The sequence below is a fragment of the Populus euphratica genome, unplaced genomic scaffold (assembly GCF_000495115.2).
Source record: "Populus euphratica unplaced genomic scaffold, PopEup_1.0 scaffold49.1, whole genome shotgun sequence".
Classification (NCBI taxonomy): domain Eukaryota; kingdom Viridiplantae; phylum Streptophyta; class Magnoliopsida; order Malpighiales; family Salicaceae; genus Populus; species Populus euphratica.
The window spans coordinates 627,332-650,576 of NW_011499875.1; the positions used below are offsets into that span (position 1 = coordinate 627,332).

The 23,245-nt window shown below is 34.6% G+C and overlaps 4 protein-coding genes across 10 annotated transcripts; 2 read left to right on the forward strand and 2 right to left on the reverse strand.

Annotated features, from left to right (window-relative positions):
* Positions 1-1,861: 1,861 nt before the first annotated feature.
* On the forward strand, positions 1,862-8,319 carry LOC105128201 (putative disease resistance protein At4g19050). 3 transcript variants are annotated; one of them, XM_011029760.1, is made up of 3 exons: positions 1,862-1,972; positions 3,444-7,333; positions 7,958-8,319. In XM_011029760.1, exons 1-2 carry the CDS (start codon positions 1,891-1,893, stop codon positions 7,244-7,246), a joined length of 3,885 nt encoding a protein of 1,294 aa, XP_011028062.1. In that variant the 5' UTR covers positions 1,862-1,890; the 3' UTR covers positions 7,247-7,333; positions 7,958-8,319. The 3 variants fall into 3 exon arrangements, with proteins under 3 accessions (XP_011028062.1, XP_011028061.1, XP_011028063.1); XM_011029759.1 differs by having other exon boundaries at positions 3,444-7,296; XM_011029761.1 differs by having other exon boundaries at positions 1,882-1,972; positions 3,430-7,296.
* A 2,369-nt stretch (positions 8,320-10,688) lies between these two features.
* LOC105128202 (protein BOBBER 1-like) lies at positions 10,689-11,927 on the forward strand. Its single transcript, XM_011029762.1, has one exon. It carries the CDS (start codon positions 10,860-10,862, stop codon positions 11,676-11,678), a length of 819 nt encoding a protein of 272 aa, XP_011028064.1. The 5' UTR covers positions 10,689-10,859; the 3' UTR covers positions 11,679-11,927.
* A 171-nt stretch (positions 11,928-12,098) lies between these two features.
* LOC105128203 (growth-regulating factor 5-like) lies at positions 12,099-16,363 on the reverse strand. Of its 4 annotated transcripts, none has more exons than XM_011029767.1 (5): positions 16,230-16,363; positions 15,891-16,112; positions 14,682-15,018; positions 12,514-12,983; positions 12,099-12,418 (listed from the first exon to the last, which is right to left on the reverse strand). In XM_011029767.1, the coding sequence occupies exons 2-5, from the start codon at positions 16,042-16,044 to the stop codon at positions 12,411-12,413; spliced, it is 969 nt and encodes a 322-aa protein (XP_011028069.1). In that variant the 5' UTR covers positions 16,045-16,112; positions 16,230-16,363; the 3' UTR covers positions 12,099-12,410. The 4 variants fall into 4 exon arrangements, with proteins under 4 accessions (XP_011028069.1, XP_011028067.1, XP_011028066.1 ...); XM_011029765.1 differs by having other exon boundaries at positions 15,843-16,127; positions 16,230-16,360; XM_011029764.1 differs by having other exon boundaries at positions 15,843-16,112; positions 16,230-16,359.
* A 2,018-nt stretch (positions 16,364-18,381) lies between these two features.
* LOC105128205 (plant viral-response family protein) lies at positions 18,382-21,465 on the reverse strand. Of its 2 annotated transcripts, none has more exons than XM_011029769.1 (3): positions 21,143-21,465; positions 19,912-20,381; positions 18,382-19,040 (listed from the first exon to the last, which is right to left on the reverse strand). In XM_011029769.1, exons 2-3 carry the CDS (start codon positions 20,256-20,258, stop codon positions 18,557-18,559), a joined length of 831 nt encoding a protein of 276 aa, XP_011028071.1. In that variant the 5' UTR covers positions 20,259-20,381; positions 21,143-21,465; the 3' UTR covers positions 18,382-18,556. The 2 variants fall into 2 exon arrangements, with proteins under 2 accessions (XP_011028071.1, XP_011028072.1); XM_011029770.1 differs by having other exon boundaries at positions 21,139-21,465.
* Between the last annotated feature and the right edge of the window lie 1,780 nt (positions 21,466-23,245).

Genomic DNA, 23,245 nt, shown 5'->3' on the forward strand with positions numbered 1-23,245 from the left:
ACCTAACTTCATTCCCAACTAGCTCATTTAGTTAAGACTAGATTAATTAGTGCACAAATTGATGCCATTGGGGAATGAAAGCGAGTAATTTCTATAAATTAATAACACAATTAAAGAAAAGTCTTATTGTTCTAATTACCAAGTAAATTAAATTCACGTAATCAACTTTTAATCTGGGCAGGACTTAAGAGAGAGAATGATAAACTTTAGGTTTACTACACATTAAACTGCACTATATTTTGTGGTAGGTTAAATTTTTCTGGAATATAAAAAAATATTTAAATATTACTAATATTTTTTTATAAAAAATTAATTGTGTAGGATAAATGAAATGATATCTTTATATTTTAATAAAAAAAAAAGAGAGAGAAAACAGGAAGAAAATAAAAATTTATCAGACGCAACTATTACTCAGTTGTGTACACAAATAGCATAAATAAAAAAATCACAACGAAATGCTTCTAACATTTCTCTTGAAGTCGGTGTTTGGACACGGGACGGTATTAAATTTTTTGGGCTTAATTTTTTTTAAGATTTTTATTTTTAAAAGTAATATAATACATTGTGTATTTAAAAAATAAAAAAATTAAATTATCCATGATTAATCTGATTAATACCTATATAAGAAAAACACCGAATTATCCCATTAACAACTTCATTGTTTTATATTTGAAGGGTAAAATAATGATTATACTAATAATATGTGTCTGGAACATGCCAGCTCTCCATGCCAATATTTAAAAAAAAAACAAATTCACTTACTATTGTTAAAATACTTGGAAATTAAATTTTATTTTAAAAAAAAAATCATATGTGCGCATCAAACCCACCTACTACGGAATCTAATCCTGCGACATAAAGACAAATAACCGACTACTTAAAATATTGTTTCAAATTTTGAACTTGTCTCCCACTACATACAATGGTGAGATTCAATTATCTTGGACTTCCTGTTTTTAATTTAAATCGAAATCAAGGAGTTACCTGTAGTTTTCTCTTAAGAGGAAAAATAAAGGGCAAGCCATGCGTTAACTAATATCAAAACTATAACCTATATCTCAATTCAGTCCCTAAAGTTTAAAGATTCTTCTCAAGCAAAAATTATCTTAATTGGATCCCCTTAGTCAACCCTATTCTAAATATTTGCTTAAATACAAGTCCATGTAAAGCGACCATGTCAGCAAAGGATTTTTATTTCTCAAATGTGTAAATAGAGAGAGGTTTTTATTGATTTTTGTGGTGTGGTTATTAAATTTATATCGATCTGATAAATTAATTTGAGATCCGATTAATCCGCTTATTATATCAGTCCAAATAAAATAAAAAATTAAATTGTCAAACCCAATCAATCATAATGCCAGTAATTTAGAAAAACCTAGTTGAAATTTATATATATATATATATATATATATATTTGATTATTATATATATATATATATATATATTTGATTATTAATTCTTTTCAAAATATATATATATATATATATTTTTTTTTATTACTAATTCTTTTCAAAGTTAATTATATAAATAATTGAAGAATTTTTATTTTTTTAATATAAAATTTAAAATTTTTTAGTATATATATTATATATTTATAAAAAAATATTTTTTTAACCTAAGATTTGAAACCGTTTAATATAAAAAAGTTATATTTTTTTAGTATAAAATAAAAAAAAATTAATTTAAATATTTTAACTTAAAAAATAATATAAATTGTTAAACTTTATTATTATAATATATATTCACATAAATTATTTTTTAATTTTTTATATAAAATATTAAATTTCTAAATTAACCCAAAATAACTTTTATAATCTAAAATCTAGTTTTTTCACATGGTCAACCTGAATTGGTTTTTGATAACTATGTGCAGGAAATAAAACAAAAACCATGCTGGCAGTGTCCATTGCAGAGAACTCTGTTGAGAAACAAGGGCGTCTTTCAAGTTCAGCTCAAACCAAAGCATACCCAGGTTTTTAAATTGTCACCTTTCCTTTCTCATACTTCCTGGTAGTTCTGTGCCTGTCCCATAAACATAAACATAGCACATAAGCATCTGTCTTGTCTTTTTACTTTTCCCTACTTACTGAAACAATTTTTTATTTTTTGCCATTTTTGCTAAGATTTCTTAGACTTGCTGGGTCCTTTTGATGTAGAAATGAATGAAACATGAGGTTAATGATGATGTTCATGGAGAGTTGAAGGACAGAGGAAAAGGTTTACATCTTTTTTTCTTTTTTCTTTTTTCTTTGCTGAGGAGAAGAGTAAAAATTCTTGATCTTGTTGAGGGATCGAGGTTAAGTTTTAGGGAAGGAAGAAAAGATGGGGGGAGGGGATGTCTCTTTTAGGATGTGGCCCTGTCAGAATAGGAAAGAATGAGTTCATGATGAGTTAGATCGATTATACAGTTGATGCAGGAACAGTTCTTTTCTTTTCATGCCATTTTAGATCATCGAGAAAAGGATTTAACCTATCAATAGAGATTATGGATGAGAATTTGAGAAGAAAATAGATCTTCTTTTTAATTTTTCCGCTTCAAATTCTAATCACATCGAGATCTGTCAGTAACATGAACTTGGAACTCAAAACATACAGAAACAAAAATAATGGCTGAAAAATCGGAGATTATTTATTCCCTTGGTGATATATGATAGTTCAACAATCAAAATCAGTCAAAACACTCTACTAGTCTAGCATAAAAAGCTAACAAAAGCTGAAATTTTTGAAATGTATTATTAAGGGTTTTTTTTTTTCTTCATGAATTTTTTTTATTTTTTATTTAAATTTAAACATCCTTCTATCAAAAAAAAAAAGACTATTGAAAAGTGAACTACTTTAATCAGTTAGTTTCTCATTCATAAGATCCTTGTTCTGTTAATATCTTGGATAAAGCTTGTTTCAATTCTATATGCAGTAAGCTTAAGGCTACTTTTTTTTTAGTGCTTGGCTTTCTGCAGCCTGCTTGCAAGTTAGGCTTTGACAAGTTTTATATAATGGAATTAGATAGATTTTGCTTTCTGTTGATTGATTGCGCAAATGAACAAGTCTGCAATTCTTTTTCATGATTTAAACTCTTGTAACCCTGAGGCTTTTCTATGCTTCTTACTTTCTATAGGGTGCAAGGCGTCCACAACAATGTCTTCCTATAGAGTTCCTTAAGCATAGATTGTCAAGTCATAGTATCACAATTTCTTAATGCACAAAGAGTGAAAAAAAGAAACCAGGATGCTTTTGAAATTGAGCTTGAGATTGCTTTTTACACACACACACACACACGTTGAGAAAGAAAATGGATTTACTGGGTACTATCAAAGTTGTAGTAATTGTTGTATTCATGGTAACTTCTAGGCCATTTTTTCTTTCTTTCTTTCTTTCTGTCCTCCTTTCTTTATTTCTTTTTAATCATAACCTTCCTTTTGTCATTCTTGGTTAATTTGTATCAGCAATGGACTCGGTGACAGAGAAAAAGATAGTGGACTGGTTGAGAGAAGACAATGCACCAAGACTTATTCTTGTTGGCATTGCTGGAGTAGGGAAAACATGGACGGCAAAGAAGATTAGAGAATGTGCAATCACGATGGGTTATGCTGTTCTCTGGGTATCCATGACTGTAAAACACGATAACATGTCGCTTTACAAGATTATTGCTCACCAGTTGTCTCTACTGTCCACTATCGAGAAATTGGAAGAAGATGACATTGATGAGGAGAAGGAGGAAAGCTCTGATAACTTGAAGAAGAAAGTATCAGAAAAGCTTAAAGAGATCAGAGAAGAAAACAAGCCTCTTCTGCTAATTCTGGATGATGAGGAGCCCAAGAGATATGGAAGCAAGGACTTGCTGGAGTTGGAACCGCTGCGTACTGTGAACTCGCAAATCAAACTGAAGATTTTAATTTCCAGAAGAAACATTGATGATGGACAGACTGCTGAGACTTCCCAGAGAGAGATTAAGATTGAACCCCTGTCTGAAGAAGACTCGTTGTCTTTACTGAAGAAAAGAGTAGTGACACGAGTTTCTGACTCTTCTGGTTTTGGAAAATTCTCCGAAGCTATTGCCGTAAAGAGCAAGGGTTTACCGGCTGCAATCATCCTGATGGCTGAAGCCCTAAATCAAGTTGGAGAACATGAGCTAGATGGTGCTTTGGAAGAAGCAGCAAAGGATGTATCTCCGTTGCTGCACTGTGCATATGGAATGTTACCCAGTGGTGTCGTAACTGATTGCTTTTGGCACTGTAGAGAATTCTTTCATAACTACGGCGGCCTGCACTACAACAAGTTGATCACCTACTGGATAATGGAAGGCTATTTTGATCCCGTTACTGATGTTGAGAAGGCTTATGAGAAAGGACACTCTGTTTTGATGCAGCTTTTGAATCGTCGCATGCTTAAGATACAAGAGGATAATATTGTGATACTTGAAGGTGCAACACAGAGCATTGTTGATAATCGCTTGGGTGGATTCAGTGGGACAGCCAATCTTGGACTGACTAGCTTGGTACCTGGTGGTGAATTGAAAGGACTTGACAAAATCACACCTATGGATGGCATGATAAAAACACTGTGCAGTGGTAGAAAATGGAAGGAGGTCCATGCATTACTGATTCATGGAAGCTGTCTTTTAAGGGAAGTCCCTGAAAAAATGTTTCAGCGCATGGATGGACTTGAGGTACTTGCTGTCTTTGATCTCAAACTCAAACAGTTGCCGTCATGTTTGTCTCAATTGAAATACCTGCATGTGCTTGTGCTCAGAGGCTGTGATCTATTAGACAACATTGATCACATCTCACAGCTCAAGAAGTTAACTGTTCTTGAGATATCTGGGGCTAGTTCCTTGACAAAAATCTCAGATGATTTTTTTGCACAACTGACTCAACTTCAGAGTCTCAACTTATCTGGCTCCCAGCTTCAAGAGTTACCTTCTACTATTTCCAAACTGATTGAACTGCGTTGGCTCATTCTGAGAAGATGTAAGAGGTTGGAAAGTCTGCCAAAAATACATGAACTTTCAAAGCTTGAAGTGTTTGACCTCTCTGATGCTACCTTGTTCAATAATGTCCAAGAAAAAAGCTTTACAATTTTTAAGAAACTGAAAATTATTGATCTTTCCAATACCCGGATTGTACGCTTACCATTTATCAGTGACCTTAAAGATCTAACACGCATCTTATTGAGAGGCTGCACAAGCTTATCAAGACTGCCCAAGCTAGAAAATCTACCTCGCCTCCAAATTCTTGATCTTTCAGATGCTGTTCAACTGAAGGAGATCAATGCCCTTAAATTCCTTGATCAATCAGGAATCACAAGCAATCATTCAGCTTCCTGCATTGGCAATCTTTCTGAACTCTATTTGATGGGCTGTCATAAACTAAAAGAACTTCCATGCACAGAAAATCTCACTGGCCTCAGAGTACTTGATCTTTCTGATGCTTCTAGCTTGGGAAGATTCATCGACAAATCCTTTAACCATCTGAGCCTCCTTCATTCTATCAACCTCTCAAAAACCAAAGTGAAAAGTCTTCCATCTCTGTCTGAACTCCATAATCTTTGTTTTCTATTGTTAAGGGGCTGTTTATGCTTGGAACAACTAGACGTTGGAGGGCTTACTAGACTCAAGGAGCTAGATCTCTCTGGTTGCGAGAATCTGGATGGATTGCAGGGACTGAATGCCCTTCAAAAACTGGAGGTTCTTGATCTTTCTGGTTGTGTTGCTTTACCAGAAATTCAAGTGCAATCATTCCTGAACATGTCTCGCCTTCGGAAACTCAATCTCTCTGCAACAAAGGTTGAAAGTCTAAGTTCTCTAACTTCTAGCTGCCTTTGTCAACTTGTACTAAAAGATTGCACGAACCTCAAAATCCTTCCATCTTCAAAATCATTGTCAAAGCTTGAGGTGCTTGATCTTTGTGGTGCTAAGGCTTTAGGTGAAATCCTATCAGAACTCTGTGCACACATGATTCACCTTCAAAATCTCAACCTATCTCATATCATTCTCCAAGAATTTTCATTTGTTGCCAAATTCACCAAGCTCAGGCAGCTTTCACTGGAATGCTGTCGTGGCTTAGCAACAGTGCCGTTTTTGACAGAACTTACAGGACTCGAGATTCTTGATCTTTCTGAGACAGATGTTTGCTCGCTATCATCCCTGGAAAAACTTAGCCACCTATCTAGGCTTTTGCTCAGAAAATGTTCTCGCCTGCATAACTTGCCCTCCCTGAAATCACTTATTCGACTAGAGGTTCTTGATATATCAGAGAGTGGCGTCAAAGAATTTCCTTATGAAATCTCAGAATTGGCTCATTTAAAGCACCTTTATATGACAAACTTGAAAGTCAAAGTTGACTGGGAGAGAATTAAGCGCTTACCAGGTCAGTTTGACTTTTCTAACCTGGATGAAATTGATGAAGTTGGTAAGAATCCTTCCATACTTGTGAATGGGACAGAGTTTTTTCAAAATTTGAAGAAATACGATGCCAGCTTGCTAAAGAAGTACCTGAAGCAATTTTTTTTCTGCATTTGCCCTCCTATTGAGAAAGCTAATGGTGGTGGAATGTATCTTCAGAGAGAGGATATTATCTCAAATGATGCATACTTTGACATTAGAGAGTTTCCGCGCGGTAATGTTCCGTCTATAGAACTCTGTGGATTTGAAAAGTATCCCACTGGTGTGGAGTATGTCCTTGAGCAAACAGAGTGCATCTCTTTGGTTGAAAATGGGTTTATGAAAGGCTTGTCTAGTTTGGGCTCTGACACCTTGAAGTTGAAACACTGTTGGTTAGAGAGATGCACTGAAATGGAAAATATTTTCTCTGATCATAAAGATGTCAAACTGGGGGAAAATCTTGAGGTTCTGTGGGTTTCAAACCTTACTAAACTCAAGAGCCTATGCAGTTGGAAAGTGGGATCTATAAACTTGAATAATCTTCAGCATCTGCATGTGGATTGTTGTCCAATGCTGGAAGAGGTTTTTCCTTTAAAGTCAGGGCTGGAAAACCTCAAAATAATGAAAATCAAATTCTGTGAGAGATTAAAGATGGTTTTTAAATGTGATGGCTCGGTCAACAGCGAATTGCCAAAGTTGCAAGAGTTGCATCTATTTGAATTGCCAGAGCTGACGCATTTTGGGGCCCGATATCCATGTGAAGTCAAACCTAATGTCTTTGCATGCCCAAATCTGAAACTGGAAGTGTCGGGTGACTTCTCAAATGGACAAAATGCATCTGCTCAGAATGCAGGAACTGGAGCATAACAGCATTCTGTGCCAGTTTCTGAGTCTGAAAAAGGCCCTCAGCCAACAAGGTACACCAATGGACATACTGGCCATGCTAAACACCAGGTTTATATGTTTTCTGGCATCTTGTCAGATATTTTGAAAATTTACATCCCTGCAGAGACTTATGTCATGATAGTTATAAGGTTGTTTTGAATTACTGATAGTCTCTTTTCAATTCTGCAAGGTTATTTCTTTGTCCTATGCTCACCAACTTATTTTCTTACACAACTCTGTAATTTTTCGTTTGACCTGTCAAACTAGTGTTGGATTTAATGTTTAATCGATATAGAGCCTACATGCTACTCTTTCTGATGATTGGATGTCTTTTGTTTTTTTTTAATGAATCAACCAATTTCATATAAAAACAAATGACAGCAAGAGTTACAAAAAGCTATTAAGGAGATAGCAACCGAAGATGGTGCCAACGATTGCTTCCAAAAAGAAAACAAAGCACCTGCTCCATCCCATCCAGGATGTGGACAAAAAATGAATTCTTGTAGCGAAAGGTTGACCAAATTGTTTCACATCCAATTCAGTGTGGATCACTGAAACCATGAAAAGGGGGCATGATTGTAGTTCTTGTTCTAACGCTATTTTTTTCTTCTTTTGAAATTTGTTCTTTGAAACTCCACTGTCTTTTTTATTAATTAGTTATTTTAACACTCGTTATTGTCTTGTGTATGACAGTCGCGTGCATTGTGCTAGATACAAAGCGCCCAAGTATTGATCCAACAAATTGTGAGGGGGCGACCGACATTACATGATGCAAGGAGGCTGCAGTACCTCTGAGGCAAATATGCAGTTGGCATCTGAGTGATTGTTGCTTGAGTTATAATGATTCACGTCAGCACAAATTATTATTTGTAAAGAAACAGACTATCCTTTTATTCCATGTAATCCTTCTTCTCCGTCGCAAGATTTCATACTGACTTGTTTTTCCATGAAATTTACACTTGGACGTTAAATATCGGAGTTACCATGTTTAGGGACTTCGTTACTATGTGGTGAGCAACATTTCAGGAATAAGAAACGATACAAATTCTATATTTATTTATTGTGAAAAGTTATTACAAGGGAAGTTATGGACGTTATGGTTCTTTTATTCACTTGATCCATAATAAAACCTGAAGGCACTGGTTTCTCTTGAAGTAAACCGTACTTTAAATCTTATGCCCCTTGATTCTGCCTCTAGGCTCGTCCTTCGTCAAGCAAATCAAAAGCTATAAGCAGCATGTGTGTTATTCGGTGCACATCCCAGCCTAAAGTTCTTGATGTTTTTTCACTTCCCCAGATCCCGAAAAGGAAGAGAAAAAAATAATTAAAAAGAAAAAAATGCGGTCAAGAGGCAACCAGCTGGACGGATATTCATCCAGGAATATTGCCTGGGGTACAGGACTGAGTGTTTTTGATTGGTCACATTATGGCATCATTGTAGGTGGATTGTAATATTTGATGTTGTTGCGTGGCTGGCTATATCTGCGTTCCCATAACGTTATTTGTTTCCCTCTCTTTTCTTGTGCAGTCGATGCTGCTGTCTTTAGCCTTTCCTTGACCCAGAAAGAGAAGAAGCAGCTAAAATGCAAGTCTTTACTGTTGAAGCTTTTGTGTGCATTTATGTGATAAAAGCATGCAAGACCTCAAAACGTGTTTATTTCTGGATTTGTTATGAGTTCGATTTCTATGCTGCCAGACAAAGGGTGTTTCTGGTGAATAATCTGGTTTTCTTCTTCTTCTTCTTCTTCCTCCTCTCAAAGTTGATTGCTTCATATTAGTGTGATATTGTCGTTAACTAAAGCTAAATATATTCTTTATGATGACAGTTCACAGACTAAAATTACATATCTTCTACATGATGACAGTTTCTAGTTATCACTGCAGGGTTTTCAAGAATCATGCATTTCATTCTCGGTTGCTAATGGTAGTATAAACCATGATTGGTTTTTAGTTTCTTTTGTGTTTGGCTCATTTTTGTCACTTTGGCGGCATGATCAGCCATGTTGATGTCTTAAAGAGTTACTGTACTCTATTGATATATCAAATAGTTGTACCTGCGCAATTAGCATCTGTACTCGGTTCTAAATAATTTGGCAAGAAACACATTTTCTTGTACTTGAGCATCTTCATTGTACTTTCTGTAGAACGAAATACATTCAAATAAGGAAGAAAAAAGAAGAAAGAAATAACATATGATAATTATCTTTGTTTTCCAGAGCTATATCAAGTGATTATTGCTGCCAATATAACCACAAGGCATGAAAAACTTCTATTCAAGGAAAAAAATCGGCCATAACCAGAGCAGAAGCAACCAAAAACATGTCTCGACATGCTGTTGAATCCGTTCTGGAGAAATGTGTAGCGGTTCAGAAATGGTGTTCTAGCCTATCGAAGTCGTGGTAATTCATCCAAGCGCGTAGTACAAAATGCCTAGCTATAATAATTATAATTATTATATAAAAAAATCTTAATGGGCGTGTAAAAAAAATTAGCAACGTAAAGGAAAAGAATTATTTTTCTTCTTTTAAAATAAAACAAATAGCTAGCTACTGAGAATATTAAATTTTAAAATGGTCTTTCAATTTATTTATTTATTATTATTTATTTTATTTAAAGTAATTTATAAAATTAATTTTTTAAAAGTATTTTAATTTTTTTACATCAAATTTAATCCTTATTTATTTTATTGATATTTGTTATTATTTTTTTTAAATAAACGTCTGTTTTTACTCATAAAACATTTTACAGGATGAGGCCCTAGTTTTAAAGACTTACATACCATTTAGATTGGCTCGGTGTTTATTATTAGATTAGATTTTTTTTTTTGTCAATTAAGTTTATGCTCTAAATTATTATTTTTACTTTTAAAAAAACCCAGGTTTTTTTTAACTAATAAAAAAAAATTACAGCCCAATAAATTTAATGTAAAACTAACAATGTATTTGGAAATATAGTACAAACCATGTTCCTTTAAATTTTTTTAAAATAAATTTTTTTATGTTTTAAAATTATTTTAATATCCTAATATAAAAAATAATTTAAAAAATAAAAATATTTATTTTAATATATTTTTAAATAAAAAATATTTTAAACCACCTACACATTCGTAATCCTATGAACACCCTAAGTTTTGAAGACCAATGGGCGTATTTGTAAGTGTACACAGTAGCAGATCCTCCACGCGCCATCTTAGCATCAAGCTAATTCAACGTATGCTTTTCAAGCCATATCTAGCTTTTCCAGGGAAGATTTTTGAACTTGGGAAACTGCCGAAGGTTTCCAAGAGTTTTGCAAGACCATTAGCAACCTACCTTGCTTGAAAAGTACGTAACCTTTCCTGACTCGTCAGCCTCCTCTTTCCTTTCCTATCCTCTCCTATGGAGTCCTTTGTTTAATGAAACAAGGCTTTTTAATTAGAGTGAAAGTAAAATAAATCCGAGTCTTTTACTGTGAAGGAATTCGTTTCAGGCTTGCTCTCGGATTCCCACAAAGCACCCCTACCTCTATATAAACCCCATTACCACCCTCCATGGAACAAACATCCATACGTGGTCTTGCTATTATCAAACTCCTTGTGTAGTTCAACAATCCAAGCATGGCTATTCTCTCCGATCACGAAGAGCCTCAACAAAAACAGCAAACCCCAACATCTCCTTCCTCATTCTCCTTCAACACGGTTCTTGATCCCTCAAACCCTCTAGGGTTTTTGGACTCTGCCCTAAACTTTTTGTCTCAAAAGTCTGATGTCCTCAAGAACGATGTCTCTCCCCTAGTTAAGGAGTTCAAGAATAGGATCAGGGCTGAAGGGGATTCAAAGAAGGCGGAAGAAAAAAGACGTGCCGAGAAAAAGAAGAGAGAAGAGGAGAAGAAAAGGATGCGGGTTCCGAACAAAGGCAATGGTCTTGACACGGAAAGCCATTCATGGGCACAGACCCTGCAAGAAGTAACCATTACTGTTCATGTCCCTCCTGGAACGAAGTCTAGGGATGTTGTGTGCGAGATAAAGAGAAAATCTGTGAAAGTTGGACTTAGAGGCCATTCTCCAATTCTTGATGGAGAACTATTTGAGACAATCAAGATTGACGATTGTATCTGGAATCTGGAGGACCAAAAGACTGTTTCTGTTCTTTTGACAAAGTGTGACAGTATGAATTGGTGGAAGTCCTTGCTGAAGGGTGGTCCTGAGATTGATATTCAAAAGGCTGAACCAGAGCCTAGCAGGCTGTCTGATTTGGATCCAGAAATAAGGTCCACCGTGGAAAAGATGATGTTTGATCAACAACAGGAACAGTTAGGTCTCCCTACCAGCAAAGAGATCGAGAATGAAAGCCTCTTGAAGCTATTCATGGCTCAGAATCCAAATTTCTCCAACAAGAATCCAAACATTGACTTTTCCAACATGAACATGAAGTAGACGGTTATCTTTGGGCTAAACTAGAGTAATTCTTAGGGTTTAGATTGATACTGGCAGGATATTACGAGATTTAGTTGTGCAAAGTCTATCCACAATTATTCATTACCGTAATGCGCAGTTTGTAACGAGTTTCAGTTTTATTTTCCTTCTCCGAATGACTAAATAGTTCTATATTGCATAATGTGGTTAAAACGCCATGATATACAAGCAAGAGCAAATCTGCTTTACCTTTCCTCTCTAGTTTTTTCCTCTGTTGAATTATATTTTGCGGCATCAATTGCTTGTTCCTACCTTTAACCCCTCTGTTCATCTAAATTGAACAAAGCTATCAATTTTCTTTGAAGTGGTGGTATTGCAAACCAAGTTCTTATTTATATGCGCATAGCCTTTCAAAGATCTACTATGATTGCAGTCTAAGTCGTTAAATGGAGATTCGATTGATCATAACAAAATCAACAAGCCAAATACTGAATTAACATTAACGTTAATAATAACATCTATGATGTTTGATTTTATTGTGGACAAGAGAGAACTTCACGCGCATTCTCAATGTAGTCAGAAGTCTACCACAAAACCATAGAAGGAAACCCAGGTACCCAAACATAAATTACAACGGAGCTAGATCCCACAGCCAGAGTAGGAACGTCCTTGTACTTGATCAAGCAGAGATTTTTTGAAGGCATCTCTTAATGAAGCATCCCAATATCTGGCTCAGAAACTCCCATGCTCCTTTCAAGCATCTGCATTATAACATGAGAGGATTAGAACTCATCTATTTGTTTTCCACCAAGTCTAAGGGGCATCTAGGTTGCGGAAAAGTATGTTCCAGATAAACCTGTCTCGCCATTTGGGGAATGATAACTCCTTGCAGCAGGGTTAGGAGCCATTGGAATGGCCATTGATAGCTGAACAGCAGACGAGTTATTGTTAGATCTTTGATCAGTGAGATAGGAATCCATATCCCTGCATTTTGGCCACTCCTCAAAGAGAGGCTGAAGAGGCTGATTTTCCCGCCTCATAGATCCTGATGAACTGAACTCCCTTCCAAATAAATAGTGCTGCTGCTGCTGTTTTGACGATGCAGCATCATCAGTTAGGGGCTCAAAATCCTGCAGTGTCTGTACTTGTGGGTAGTTTTGCAATTGAGCACCATTTCTTGATTCTGGCACAGGGTTTGCAGGGACTTGGGATGTGAGATGCCAAGTGCTGTCCACAGTAGAGTTCATTCCGAAGCTTCTTGTATTTCCCAAAGCTTCTGGTAGGAAAGTTTTCTCATCTGCTTCAAGCTTTGGTCCATGGAGAGACCTGCAGTTCCAGTTTGCACAGAACACACCCAGATGGTTTCTTTATAAATAATTCCACAGCCTTAGGATATGCTTCAACAGTTTGTATCAAATAAACATTTTTTCCTTCACAACATATGTTAAAGATCTCCAACAAGTCCAACCTAGTCTTTAGATATTCGAGTGTAATCAAGATCATGATCTATTAGTCTTGTGGGAGCAGGTCTGTTGTAAGCTACCTACTCCATTCTCTTCAAAACTATCTTACAATTCACAAAATCAATTCTTGGCTTAATTAACAAACTTACACGCAACGTTGAATACAAAAATTGAAACGGGATGCAGGAACGACCAATGCATCTTCAGAAAGCTAAGCCATGATACAATGGAGATACACAAATGATGACTGTGTATACATGGATAGACTAGTGGAGCAAAATTTTGAAACACAAAAAAGAAAAAAAAAAATACCATGGTGACATAAGAATAAATCACTACAATACTTTCAGATGTTTATACGGCCAAAAGATTCAAATCTCATTAACATTACTCCTTCAATAAAAGTATATCACTATTTTAGTTTGAAAATAGATGATAACAAACCAAAATGAGATATCACAGCAGCAATCCAAAATCACGATTATAGACCATACTGTGCACATGAGCTAATGACACCAATAATGGCTAAATTTGGCAGCACATGCAGCAATACAAATAAGACTGGTGAAAAGGGAGGATTTTAATTTTTGAACCTCATTTCCTACTCGTTTCACATCCCCTTTAGAAAGGCTGAAAATGTGGTAATATATTTGATTTAGAAGGAACAAAAATTCTAGACAAGTCTGAACTATATTTCCGGGTGATAATTTCTTAAAGCTGCAATAGCATTCAAGTAATCTGAGTATTATTATGAAAGAACAGGGGTGATACAAAGACGAGCCACATTTTGTTTGTCACTGTATGGATACTTGATAGCATTGTAGCAGATGGTTTTAGTTGGTATGAAAAACTGTTTGTTGCCTACTCCAAATAAAGGATGAGAAACCAACTAGTGTTGATATTTTTAGAACTACTATTGACAAGACTCGTTTAAAATCCACAACAGGCTCGCAAAAGCAAAGAAGGATAAGGTAAAGACAAACCCATTCAAATTATTTAAAGATTTCAACTTGTTATGTCAGCATCGATGATAAGATATATTAAATTTTCATTAGAATCAATGGCTGATGAAAAACGTTGGAGTGCTTTTTGAGTAATGTGTTAAAAACAAGGTCATCAATTTCACAACTTAATCTAACATGTAGCACTTAACCTTCATGATTCATCAATGCCGTAACATCTTGTTTACCTTAACATGCAAGACCATGACTCTAGCCTTTATTTTTACAAAGCTAACAAGTAACAGAAAGTTAGTTGTCAGAATCACTATAATCACCAAGGTGCTTCTACATACTCAACCAAAGGAGAGGAAAGCAAAGGATTGGGGAGACCCAAGGGCCTTGGCTTGCTTAACGCAGCATAAGGGATGACAATAGCTTTATGTAATATTTAAATGGCTTGGGGTCAGCATGTTGCTTAAAAAATCACATATCACTCAATTTACACACCGATGACCCATAAATGTACCAAAATATAAACATAGAATGCAATCAGGCACAAATCCTTTAATAAAACCTTTGCTCAACATGCAGTCTGGCTAGTGCAAATAACGATCACGCACCTGTAGTCTTTACTATTAACACCATAAGGCATGGACTCCATCTGCCAACGTGACATATTACTTCCCAAGCCTAAGGTCCCAGGATTAGTTGGATACCCTCTGCTCCCACTGCTGCTGCTCCCAGTTGCAATTTCTGATGCCACAGTTGACAAGGACTGAGAGGTAGTTTGTGATTCCACAGGCTTTCTTGAACGGTTACGGCTTCTATTCATATGCCGCTCACAATACTTGGAGTCTGGATGAGCATCTTTGGAGCACCTCCACTTTTTGCCATCTGTCCTCCGGCACCTTCCTGGCTCTGAGTCAATCTTCTTCCCAAAATAGGAACAGTAACTCACTGCAAAAAAGGACACATATAACATGTAATGAACACAAAAATATAACCTGCAACTCTAAAATTAGTTGATTAACTGGATATCACCGAGCCATTCAACAAAACAAGCGGGCGCACAAGAGATTTGAGAATTAAGATGATTTCACGTGTCAGAAAACTGCATTGCCAATTTCCAGTACAATTTCCCCAAACCATTTACCTAGAGTTAAATTCAATTACTTGATGGTTACTCGTATGTCTAATTGTATACTATTTCTCCCCTCACTGTTATAGCATTTAACAATCCGAAAACAAGCCCCATAAAACAGATAAACAAACATTACAATTTCCAGCGAGGGAAGAAGAAAAATACAATTTTAACCAGTCTCGTACAATTGAAAGAACAAGCTATTAGCTGAATCAATTAAGACGATATACACTTTTGAGGAGTGAACAGAAAAAATCCTCAAAACTTAGACTGACCTTGCCAACTTTAATTTAAAAAAAAAAAAGCTACGCACGTCACAGACGTAACGATCCGTTCCAATCTTAGAGACTCCAACTTCAATTGAAATAAAAAATTTATATGCAATCCCGATGAAAGCCCTTTATTACATGTAGGTCAATCAATTAGAGTAGCAGCCATGGCACAGGACATGAAAAATTCCTCACAGATCAAAATGAGATCCCCAACTTCTTTTATTTCCTCGTTCATTAAAAGCAAACAAGTCCCCAGCGTACCAAACTTTATCAATCTTAAAAAAACTTTAATTAACACTAACAAAAAGGACAAAATAACGAATCATAAAAGAGATAAAGCCAAGAGGTTTCCTGTTTTTGTAGCTTACAATTTGATGGGTGCAAGAAACCAGGGGAAAGAAGCTGAAAACTCTTGCAAATAGGAACGAGAAGGTTAGGAGGGACAGGTAACCCAGCATCTAAACACTTAAAGATACGAACTTGATGCTCCAGTTCATGCCACTGAGACACCGTGAAACCTGGTGGTGATCTTGATCCCACCGCCGCCACTGTGACTGATGAGTTGCTCATTTCTTTCACTTCTCTCTTCAACTTCACTTGGGTATGACCGGCTGCTTCTACTGCTTTATCAAGCAACCCTGTTCAACAAATAACTGAAAACGGAGGAAATTTCGGGGTTAGCTTGTGAGATATAAATATCTTAGCAAGTACTGGGAATCAGAGAGAGAAAGGGAGGATCTTTTTATAGCTTTTACCTTAGAATGGGAGATTGAAGAGGAGGGTTTGGACATGGCTGGGGGAAAGTTGGATGTCGGGTGGGGGGGTAGGATTATCATTCGGTGGGGGAAAATGGGGTTTTTATTTTTGGGTATCTGAAGCTGGACATTATAGCTTCAATTTATGGGCAGACAAAAGAGAGATGTGGAAGCTAGATGTCCTTGACTGGCCTCTTGTTATGTTTTAAGAAATTAGACTTTTGTCTAAAAAACTCTATTTATTTTGGAATATAAATAAATTGCTAACAAATTAATATCACTCAAATCGATATTATATTATTATATTAAGTGGATGTTTGGAATAATAATAGAAATTGTTTTTTTAAGTATTTTTTACTTTAAAATATTTTCAAATAATAATTTTTATATTTTAAAATTTAATTTCAACATTGATACATTAAGAAATAATACCCACTATAACATATGAATTTAATTTTTTTATATTTGATTCTAATTTTTTTATTATTATGTTTAATGGAGTTCTTCTGGCTTGTTGGGAGTGGTCGCATGGTAATCATGGATTCTATAGTACTAAGCCCAACTCTCCTTGCTTTATAACCACCAGTAATTATTATTAACAAAGCAACTACAACGGTTTCGAATCATTGTTTATAACAGTGAAGTAACTGCATTTTTTTTTTATCATTTTGATCAAATTTTTTATAGCCTAATTAAAAGAAATTATGCTTGAAATTATATTAAAGATACAAAATTAAAATATAAAACACAAGAAAAAAATTATAGATAACCCCACATTAGCAACAATTCTCACTTTAGTTTAAAATTCTTTTTTTTTTAATTTTTCAGTTCTTAGAGTAAAGAGATAAAAAATGTTTATTTTAATTTTTCAGTTCTTAGAGTAAAGAGGTAAAAAAAAATCGTTAGAAAACAAAAATAAAATAAAAAATTGTTGGTTTGGTAACTCTTTAGAGAATTTGTTTTTCTTGGTGTCAAATAATTTAATTCAATGAGAAAATTTTAATTATTATTGGTTTCATATATAAACATGCTTAAAAAAATTGAGTATGTTTTGAATTTTTTTAGTTAGATAATCTAGAATGGTTTATATGGTATTTTTTTAGTAAAAATAAATTTTCTATTAAAAAAATCCACCATAGAATTTTTTGTCACTGTTGTAATGCCCAAATTCTAGGCAACAAACAAGCTATGCATAATCTCCTGCTATTTCAAACAAAATAAGAATAACCGACATATTATTCTTTTAAAAAATAAAAAATAAAAAAGCCCATGTTGAGTCCTTTTTTTAAGAAAAACTCGGACACATTGGGTTACTCAAGCTCGTGTATATGGGTATTTTAATTTTTTTTGCTCATTGGACTTTTTTTGTTTTTTAATGTTGGATTTTTATTAAATATTTTATTTTTTTAATTTTATCTTTTAAAATTTTAATTAGTTTTAGATAGATTTATATTTTTTTATAATTTAATATGATAAAAAAAATAATTGATCCCAATAATTTAAAAAAAAAAAATTGTTTCATAATTCAAGTTATAACTTTGATAAATTAAACCATAAAATCCGGATTAATTAATATATTGTAATCTTAGTATTAAAAGAAAACTCATCTTGAATTTTTTTAAAGATAAACCATATTTTTTTACCAATCATCATTATTATTTTTTAATATATCAAATCGACTAAATCATATCAAAACAATTCTTATATAATTTAATTTTAAATTCATATTAGGTAAAGAATTACATCGAGAGGTTTTAAAATTAACTTGCTGAATCAAATTTAGTAACAATATTAAATAATTTTTTATAATCTCAATATTTTTTACATACAAATTTTTTTTATTTGATTTGTTGCTCGTACCAATAAACTAATTAACTAGTAACATATATGGAAAAAAATCACACATCATTTAAATTATATCGATGACATTTGATTCACAAGTAATCACTTTCTTGAAAAAGTGATTCTTGAAAATTTGATTCTCAAGACTTTTGGAATTTTTGTTTTTACTTGACAATGTAAGATTCCTAGCATTTTTATGTTTAATGTTTCCTTGAGAATTTTAAAACTATTTGGATTAAATTATAATCTTATACTTTATTGTTGTTATAAGATAAATATTCTTGTTAAATTTTAATTGCTTGCACTAATAAAAGTTAAAGCAACGTGTACTATTAAGGGTCTTTACAAATATTATCATGGAAATTAATATAGTATGCTTTCATATTCACAGGACATCCATCTTCCTCACTAGGCAGAGAAAAACTATCGCTAATAAATACAAAATAAGGTAGAAATAGGGTGAGATCGCATACCCTATTTTGATCTCATTCTAATCCATCGGGAAGCACATGCAAGCTCTTAAGATCAGAATGCCCATATCTTGAAGCTGCAAAAGCATACGAGGCCGCAGCTGTGACTAGGACACCGAAGACCAAGGAGAAGAGCTGAAAGTTTGCAAGCAGCTCGCCTCTAACCAGACTGTCTGATGATCGACACGCAATCTGATCGCCCTTAAGCTGACATCCGCTGGGCATCATGGGACCATAGAGAGTGAAGGCAGTCTGATAAAACCAGAGGCCTTGGAGAGTTATAGCAATGCCACTGGATAAATCAACAGGAAAGCTGGTTCGGAGAAGTGCCCCCGCCGCAACGGATAAAACACAGAGGCCTATCAGAAGGACAAGGAGGAGATGGTAGTGCCCTTCAAGCCCTTTATGGGTTGTTGAGTGAAAGTAAAACAGGAGATACTCCGCAGAAAATGCCGCTGCAGCAACCAAGCAGAGGGCTCCTTCTGGCAAGGGTAGAAATCTGAGCACACAGTCAAACCAAAAAGAAAGTTCCTTCAGAAAATGTCAACTCACACCATCTTTTTTTCCTCTTAGACGACTAAATAATAGAATTGAAATCTCAGGTGTGCATGCCAGTGTGCGTTCAGAAATAATTTGTCTCACGCATGATTGTTAGTGGTCTTCCATTTATCTAAATTAACAGGGTAGAAAACATTGAACACATGTTTTGGCAATTATTGCATTATCTGCAACTGCAACCTACTAAGGAAAGGAATTTCTGTGTTCAAGATCCCATGAACAAAACCGTGAAAATTATAATAAACATCATTGGAAATTCACAAAGATTTGGAGTAAAGTTCGTGTGAGTTTATGATCTGCATCTTATGATCCCTATATAATTCAAAAGCATCTCTATAGTCCACTTTTCATCTCTCCGCAGATATGTAATTGAACTGTTGCTATCCAGTAACCGCGTCTAGCTGCTTTGTTGGTTGCCTCGTGCAATTGAGTCCCTATCTAGACCCTTTTCTCCTTCCAGCTAGATGTGCTGTTATAAAGCTCAGGCTGTCCAAACTTCAGAATAAATTCAACATGTATGATGATGACTGCAACAGAGCACTAAGGTCTAGGGCGTGCAGAACGAGGACGACAAGGTTAACTGTAAAGACCAATCCGATTTTGCCATTTGTAACCCCATTTCCTTATGTATAGAAAATAAAAACAGAAGTCGCCCTATGCTATTTTGCATCAGATTCAATTGAAAGAAGCTAATCCCAAATATGAAAATTTGAATTCCTTTTTTACCTCGTTCGCTCAGGTATCAAACAGATATATACAGTGTCATAAAGTAAAAAATAATCTACAAACACTAATACTATGAAAAGACCAACCTTGTTTTCTCTGATAGCAAACTGACAACCCCGAAGATAAAGAACATGAGAAGCATTCCACCGTGCTCAAAATCATTCATATGATGAGGATTCAAGACTCCGTTGATGAAGAATTTTAGGTGCGTAGAGTACAAAAGCTCAATACACATATCAATAAAGGCACCACCCGCTACAAGATAAAGCTCCAAGTACTTAAGCTTCCCATCAAAACCAGGCACAGGGTTCCAAACCCGGACGCGAAATGACTTTGGATTCGATGCATATCTAACCAAAGAGCTCCATACATGCCATACACCAACCAATAGAAACAATGTTCCTGGTAAAGCATGCCCGATGAAAGAACCCATCTTTTGGGTCTATTAGTGCTACTCTCTCTCTCTCTCTCTCCACTCTCCTTATTCCAGCACCACACTGAAATCCTTTTCAACTTGTTTGTTTTCTTGATTCAACAAATGGGTTCTGTTTTAAAACTGGGTAAAAACAAAACAAAGAAACGAGTTTAGACTTTTGGTGCTTGTATTTTTTTTTAGTATTTTTGGCAAGCAGACATTTTCAAGTTTGTTTTTTGAATGTATCTTTATCTTAGAAGACTTTTTCGAAGCAAAGGAAGCATCTGTATAACAGATAAATAGTAATGGGTTTCGTGTCTGCTCTGTTTTTGTTGACGAGAAAATCAAGAAAATAAAATAAAGTGCATTTTTAAAAAAATAAACAAAGAGAAATTGAAAAGGCCGTTCATTTCAAGTCTGTAAGATTCAGTGGATGCGAATCTTTAACAAATTATTGCTAAATCTATCGATAACCTTATGCTTCATCTTCTGGAAGAAATTTTCTCAGGAAACAATCAGACTTGGGCAAAATAAAGTCAAAATTTGTTGGTATCTGAAAAAAGAAATCCTACCCGTTCAGTCAATTATCGAGAAAAAAAGCTTGAAAACAACCCTTTTTTAAGTCATTGATATTAAAAAAGAAAAAAAATCACGAAATCATTCATAAGCAAGAAAAGCGAAGAGAAGAGAAGCAAACCATTCTTTCTTTTGGAAAGAAGCCTATCAAAAACACAGATCTAGCATATCCCCTGAACACAGGAAAAAAAAAAAAACAATAGAGAGAAAGAGAGAGTGTAAAAGCAACAACTACTGCTAACCTAAATGGTTACCATGCAGGTATGAAAAGTGCGGTAATAATTATGGTATGATATAAACAAAACAAAAAATATCCCCGTACTTACATGATGCTTGACTGATTTCAAGAGCAAAAGGCTTCGGGTTTAATCTGTTGATGTGGAGAGCATAATTAGGTTCCAAAAAAGTCACTGCTTGCTTGAGCTCCTTACTCCAAGTAGATATTGTTGATGTTTAGAGAGAGAGAAGACCTTTTAGAAACTGAAAGATGATGATGATGGTGGGAGATGATGGCGGGGATGATGGCGGGGATCTGAAAAGGAGATGGGGAAAGGCAACAGAAAAAAGGAAGATGGGAATAATGAAGGGATCATTTTAAGATGTGTATAAGCATGGCTTAACTATAGATTTCGTATCATATGATATGTCATTATCTATATTATTTCAAAACTGTCCATGGTGTATAATGCCTGTGACCGCCCCCCCGTCCTCGACGCTCTTGCTAGTTTAGTGGTCTGCATGGAAGACATGTCCTCCACACTCCCCTATACTCTGATGGCGGTATATATCGCACGGTGCTTGGCAAAGAGTACATTTAAACTACAACCAAAAAAAAAAAACATGTTATTTTTTTTTTTTTAAGATTAATGTGGGTGTTCGAACCAATTTGCACGCAACACAACTAATTACATAAATAAAAAAAATTATATTACTTTTAAAATGAGGTAATAGATGTACCTGTATTAGCAAGCACATATAATAGTCTCATTGAAATGTGATTGGCAATGATTTAGATGGATGTTTATATTTGTGTTTTAAATGGTGTTTTAAGAATAATTAAATTTTTATCTTAAAATTAATTAATATATTTATTTATATTTTTTAAATGTTTTGATGTTTTGATGTAAAATAAATTTATTTTAATATATTTTTAAACAAAAATTACTTTAAAAATAATTGTTATGACACTTTTAAATATTTTCTAAAACATGTAGAAAGATCATTATCCATATACGTGTGTAAAAAAATTATTCATTGTTACAATAAAAATATGTTTTTGATAATAATTAGGTATTTTCCAAAGACTTATTAGTTATTAGAGGATTAATAGGGTAAATGTGTCTTTTTACTATTTTTAAATAATAAAATAATTGATTTACCCCAAGTAAAAATAAATAAAATTATTGACAAAGGATATTTTTATCTTTTAATTTTTTTAAATATAGTTAGGAGATGGTTTTTCCCTTTAAAATAAAAAGCATATGTCCAATTGCATTTTCATCCTAACACATGTTTTTTTTTTTTCATCCTAACTCATGTTTTTTTTTTTTTTTAGATTAACGTGGGTGTCTGGGCCAGCTTGCGCGCACCACGATTTTTTCATATATTGGTGATGGCTAAACCTACCCTTCCATTATATTATTGGGAGCAACTTTGTGTCATTTTCCTTTTGGTACAGGGCCTGACGGAAACAGATGAATGATTTATCTTCTAAACTCATTTCATTGTGTTTTATTTAATTTGATTTATCAGGGTATTACTCTAACAATTTATATGATTTTTTTTGTTGTTATCGTAGATCTTTTTGCAACGGGGTTTGAATCACTTTAACAAACTCTTTTTACCATCTTAAAAGATATATTTTAAGTATGATATTAATTTAAATCATATTATTGGATCAATCAATTTTATTGGATATATTTAAATTAATAAACCGGCTATTCAATTTTTTTATTTAAAAATATTATTATTCCTCAAATAATTATTTTTTTAATTAAAAAAATAAATTGGTCTACGGGGCCGTGCACGTTCCAGTCTAGTAGTATCTGTATTCGTAGAATCGACAAGGTAATACTTTGGTGGCGCGTGCAGCTAGCCAAAGGGCCAAGAAATGCAGCTGTCCAGTGGGTACCCAACGCGCATCAACATGGGCTTGATGTGCCCTCACTGCTACGTTCTCTGGACTTGTCAACTTTAGATCAGGTTCTGACCAGTCCCTAATCGTGGACCCTACATTCAAGGCGTTACCATTCCCTACCTACTGGGCTAGCCCGTTTCTAACGAACCCAAATCTCCGTGCAGTAAAGAGCGGGGAGGCCTCAAGGGGCACACCAGCGATTTTCATAAATAAAGATTTTGTCCTTTCTCGCGAGAGGACAACTTTGTCTCTTCTCGGGAAACACGTCAGCAATCATATTCTCGTCCCGCTG